At 36.7% G+C, this 5,887-nt stretch overlaps 1 protein-coding gene across 1 annotated transcript; it reads right to left on the bottom strand.

The window, feature by feature from the left end:
- Positions 1 to 1,495: 1,495 nt before the first annotated feature.
- On the bottom strand, positions 1,496 to 5,523 carry SEC15A (exocyst complex component sec15A). The gene is made up of 2 exons (XM_077362902.1): positions 5,260 to 5,523; positions 1,496 to 4,130 (listed from the first exon to the last, which is right to left on the bottom strand). The coding sequence occupies exon 2, from the start codon at positions 4,115 to 4,117 to the stop codon at positions 1,745 to 1,747; it is 2,373 nt and encodes a 790-aa protein (XP_077219017.1). The 5' UTR covers positions 4,118 to 4,130; positions 5,260 to 5,523; the 3' UTR covers positions 1,496 to 1,744.
- Between the last annotated feature and the right edge of the window lie 364 nt (positions 5,524 to 5,887).

The raw sequence follows: 5,887 nt of genomic DNA, 5'->3' as shown, positions 1-5,887 counted from the left end.
ATCAATTAGGTCTAAAATATCAATAGAATTTTTTTTTTGAATGGAATCTAAAATATCAAAAAATGAAGCCAAAAAAGGATGACGAGATGGATCTGACTAAAAGTTAGGATAAAAGTAAGACAGATGATAACTGCTTAGGTGGTGGTAAGGAATGAGGCAATGGCATAGCCAGAACTAGACCTTTTGAAGATCACTTTTTTTTATATTAAAAAAAAAAACCCAACACTAGAGCTTTGGAAGATAGAACTCCCACTTATCAATGGTCAATGGACCTAAAGTCATTCTAAGTTTAACAATCTCCTGCCATTAAAAAAAAAAGTTTTAACAATCTCCTAAATTAGCAAAGGTTTCAACAAAGTTTAAGGCAATATCATAAATCATCTCACTCTAGTTAAGGGGATATCATATATCGTCTCACTTTAGGTTTCTGAGGCTTTTCTTTCATATGTACAAGCATAAATTAGATGCTTTCCGTTCATATGCACAAGCTTAAATTAGATCTTTGCAAAGCAATGAATGCTTCTAGGTTCTACTAAGCCAATACGTAAATGAATGGAACAGAAAATCAATAAGCATGTCTAAGGCCATACTAAGGAATTGTAGAGATCAAACTGTGTACAAGGATAGTCATGAATCATGATGTGTTGGACATGCGTGGACTCCTATTAACGCCGTTATTAGAAAGAAATCAGAGTTTATCGATCTGTCCAATTTTCAGATATTATCTGAATATTTTTTATACTGTATTGGGTATATTTGTCCATATTTTATGATTTTACAAACTAATATTCGTATAATAACATATCTTTCCATATATGAGTCCATAGTCTATGCTTTTATGAAATAATATGTATATATTAATATATCCTTCAATATCATCATAAAATTTTACAGACTTTTCTTCTGTCAGAAGGTGCCGTATCTGAAACCAACACATATGTCCATACTCGAGTTACATAGACATCAAGTAATCTGACAAGAAAAATCATTCCAATAAACCCACCATATAGCACCAAGAGATGACAGGAAAAAATGAAAGAAAAATCATTCCAACAAACCCACCATATAGCCTTGTATTAATTGAACACCCAACCAGCAAAAGCCACTTTCAACATTTGCAGTATCACTCGTACAAATGTTGAAGGCCTACATTTTGATAACTAAATCCTTCAAGTAAGCATTGTCAAATCTGAAAGCGTCATGGACAATTCTATCAAAATGAAGAAGAAAAATCATGTTTATCATTTCCATGCAGTTCGAAATGAAGATTAGTTCAAGCCCCTGTCTGCCCCTTAATCAAATGAAATATGGACTTTGGGAAACAATTTTTTTTATAAATTGAGACCCTTATGAATCAGAAAGAAATAAAAAGTGATAAACAACAATGCAACCGCAATCAAGATACAGTATGGGCAACAATGCAACCGCAATCAAGATACAGTATGGGCAAGAACTGTAGAGAGAAATTGTTGTTCCGCAAATAGACATAATCAAATATCTACAATAAACAGACTCTCCATTTCAAAATATTGAGCCCCAACACTACAAACAGAGTCACCATTCAGACCACTCGCCAATTGATATGACTGCATTTGGCCTTAACTTAAACTGGTAAAATAAAATGCTAAGGGACATGCAAATGTAGGAAGAAAAAGAAAAGAATATATTAGCAGCTAAATAGTAGAAACACCAAAATACAGGAAAGGAGATACATGGATGGAATACAAAGCAACATGCTTCAGTTTCAATTGAAATCCCTCAGTCTCCTCTTTAACACGTCCATTGACTTCTTACGAGCATTTTGCTTAGTGTTCCGACCAGAGAGACTTCCAAACAACCTATCTGGTGAATCCTTAAATTTATCACAAATAAGTCCCACCTTCTTATGGTCCAGAACACTGTAGTGTTTCTGCCTTATCACAGGATTCATAAAGTTCTCAGGCTGATTGCTTAATAAAAGATTGAGCAATTGTCGCGCTTCTATCAAGCAATCTTTCAAACTCCCTTCCTTATGCAACTCACTCAAGCCAGTGCTATGAAACCTCTCTTCTGCAAAAGATTCTAACAATTTTAGGTCATTGTCAATGCCCATGACAGCACTGGCTGTGAACCTTTTCACGTTTTCACTAAGAAAAGCTGTCACCGTAGTATTGGATATGTGCTCAAGTGCACCACTTCCTACTTTATACAAAGCATCCAAAGGTAATATTTGCTGAGCTGCCGGGGACATAAGAGTGTCGAGAAAAATTATGACCTCATTTACATACTCATTTTCATTCTGCGGGGCTTCATCAGCCGTCCAATTGATATTATCCGTTAGTGCCATAATCTCATCCACCTTGGAATTCACTAGGCTCAACAGTCCATGATAGGCAGCATCCTGTGAAGTCTTTAGGACTGCCCTAGCAGTTAAACCAGCACGAGGCCTTTCCACCAAGCGTACAGGGATGCCACACAATTGAGCTGCCTGTCGAAGAAACAGATCACAAGCGCGCTCGAGAACAGCTATGTTGGCTGCAATTTGTATTGCTTGGGACACACCTGTCGTGCTACTATGGATTGCTTTTAGTAGAGCCTCATTCAACACATCAATCAAGAGCTTGTCCAAATACTTCTTTACAACATCATAAAAATTCATATGACCTCCGTAAGACAAATAACTTACAGAATCCTCAATGAACGACCGTACTATGCGGCAAAAATCCGGAACACTCGAGGAGAAGGGCGCTCTGTATGGGAAAGCCGGCATTATGTCCGAAGTTTGGAGATGGAATGATAAAACATTCATATTGTACTCATACTCCTTCCTCATCACCATTTGTTCATATGTATCATTTGCAAGAACATCATTCATTTGCTTTCGGCATTCATCCAAAAGGAGCTCGTGGTATTTATCTCTACTACTATCAAGAACCTCAAGTAAAGGTGACACTTGGTACCCATGCCTCCTAAGAGTCGCACCTAAAAGAGTAACATAGTCCTTGATCAAAAGAAGATGACTTGCACTATCCATACGAAAAAAGTTCTCCTCCAACACAGAAGTCATTTTGGCTACAGCCGTATCCCATATTGTTTCCACCTGAGTAGCAGACAATAACCCTCCTGCGGTCCGCAATACACGATCCTCGACTATGAAGTACCCGGCAATCTGAGCAAAAAAATTCTGATGGGATTCTAAAAAGGGTTGCATCGAGGATATTTCCAAGTCCAAATTCAGCTGCATCAACCGATTTTTGTAGTAGTAACTTCGGAATTTGTCTTCGATACCAAGGCAGGTGTGGATATGATGTGCCCGATACACAGGTGTGAGATCAAATTTTAAAACGGAGTCTTCGTCAATCTCCTCAATATCCAAAGTGTATGCACAATCACCTAACCCCAAACGACTCTGTTCCTCAGCTTCCCGCTGATGAGCGCGCATTTCTAGATCTCTCTGACGAGCAGACGCAGCTTGTCCAATGGCTAACTGCCCAATTTCCCTCGCACTACTCCTTATATGAACGAGCCAATCATTGAATTCACTACATACTTTCTTTTCAATGTGCAACTTGATCGCCGGTACTTGCTTCTCAATCACCACTCGGAGAGCCTTAACGGGAACATTCTGCAAATAATCTTTCTCTATCAGGTCCAAAGTCTTCAATGCGGGGAAAAATTGACCGTCCGAGATGTGCTGGTTACACTTCACACATAGGTTCGCAACTTGCACGCAGACTTTAGCCATCTGTATAGCCTCTGTGACATTTTTCTTGATTGAATATGACTCGAGAAGCTCCTCGAGCTTCAACAAAAGAGAACTCCCAACTTCTTGGAGCCTGAAATTCTCACTTGAAAGCGCATTTTTTAGTTCATCGGCATCAACCAAGACACCACGGAGCTCATCAACGGCAACAATGAAGTCTTCATAGTGTTGTTTACACAAATCCTCAATCTCAACCTCTTTCTTTTTCACGACATTCTTGAGCTGGTGTAATAGTATTTCGGGTTTTCCAACTTCAAATGCATGCCTCACAAGAGGACCCAAATCCTCCCCATTCCCAATTGAAGTAGCAAGGACTGAATCATCTCCCCCTTCTCCATTCTCGGTAACGGTTCTCCTCTTCGATTTTGCGTGCATGGTTCTGTTCAAGCTGTCCACAATATGGTAAAAAAACAAACATATATAACACTAATTTGGAAATAAATAATTTCATTTCATTCAACAATTCCCTCACCACAAAAGCAATTTTGTTAAAAAAATAAAAAAGTTCATTGATATGACTAGACCATTCAAAAAAAGGTTCATTCATGAATCTTTAAGTTCAAACGGGTTTCCAACAAACATATATAAAAGCAAATTGGAAATAAATAATTTTATTTCATTTCAACAATGGCCCCACCCAAAAAGCAATTTTGTTAAGAAAATAAAAAGTTTATTGATGACACTGTAAGTTCAAATGGGTTTCCAACAAACAATATAAAAGTAAATTGGAAATAAATAATTCCATTTCATTCAACAATGCCCCTCACCCCAAAAGCAATTTTGTTAAGAAAATAAAAAAGTTCATTGATGACTCTTTAAATTCAAATGGATTTTCTAAAACAAGACCCATCACAGAAAAGACAATAATAAGAAAAACTATTTTTCTAAGATAATGTCTATACCTAAAAATGGGTTTCTACTATAATTCTATCAATTGATCAACAGACAGAAAAATAAAAGCCAGAGAGAGAGAGAGAGACAGAAGAAGAAGAAGATAAACTCACAAACATCTTTAATCATAATCTTTTATAATATGCAAAAAAAGGTTTTGGGAAGATTTTTGCCAATATTTGGATGGGTTTGTCCTCAAAACAAAAATGACAAAAAGAAATTTTTTTAAAAAAAGATATAAGAAATAGGAGTAAAATATCTCTTGGTAGAGATCTCACCCAACACAATAAAAAAAAAGGAAAAAATAAACTTTAATATATGTTCATATTCAAATGGCTTCCCTCTAACAAACATACCCTTCAAACCACTCAAAACGAAGAAAATAAATAAACAAATAAGCAAAATCCGTCCCATTTAGCACAACCCATCATTCTCAATCAAGACTATTCATTAATCAAAACAGAAAACGCCCAAAAAGTTAACAAGTGAACAAAAGAGTCTATTTTCACCAAAACCCAACAATCAATCCCATAAAAAAAGGTTGTTCTTCTCAAAAGTTCAATCACCCAACATAAACTAAGAATAGAAATAATAATAATAATAATAATAAGAAACAAAACACATACCAAAAAGCAAAAACTCAAAGGGTTTTGCTTGATTTTGTTCTTCTTAGCTAGAGTACTGAGAAACCCAAAAAGGAAAACTCATAAAAAGAAATGGGTCTCTCTTGTTCACGACTATTTCTTCCGAATCCAGTGCTTTTCCTTTTTGAAAAGGGGGTGAAAAGTGAAATTTTGGGGGGTGTATGTTGAAATATTTTATTTTGTTTTGAACGGCATAAACGAGGATGTCCGGCTTTGGAGGCAGCTGAATTAGACTGCTTCAGCCATTTGATGCCTAAAATCATGCGGCAAAATACATTGGGAAATGATATATCCACCCCCCCTTTTTTACTTTGCACAGCCCCATCTAGAGTAAAAGAGTAGTGAAAATACACTAGAAGGGGCTGTCCCAAGAAAAAAAGAATGCGAATATATCGCTTCCCAAAACATTCCTCTCTTTCCCTTCACTCTTTTTCCTATGTTGTTAATGTCGCCGTATTATTTATTTTATATTGCTAAAATCATGAATACCCCTTGCCAATTTTCAACCGTTGATGAATTATGTGTGTAAGCCGTCCGATTGATGGACTTATGCTGGCTGAATTTTTCCATTTTGAACCCATTGATCCGACGGCTAGAGAGTCATCAGATT

Source organism: Tasmannia lanceolata, unplaced genomic scaffold, assembly GCF_043159265.1.
Source record: "Tasmannia lanceolata isolate RefF3 unplaced genomic scaffold, GAP_Taslan_0.1 ptg000019l, whole genome shotgun sequence".
Lineage (NCBI taxonomy): Eukaryota > Viridiplantae > Streptophyta > Magnoliopsida > Canellales > Winteraceae > Tasmannia > Tasmannia lanceolata.
This window is presented reverse-complemented; position numbering and strand designations above follow the sequence as displayed.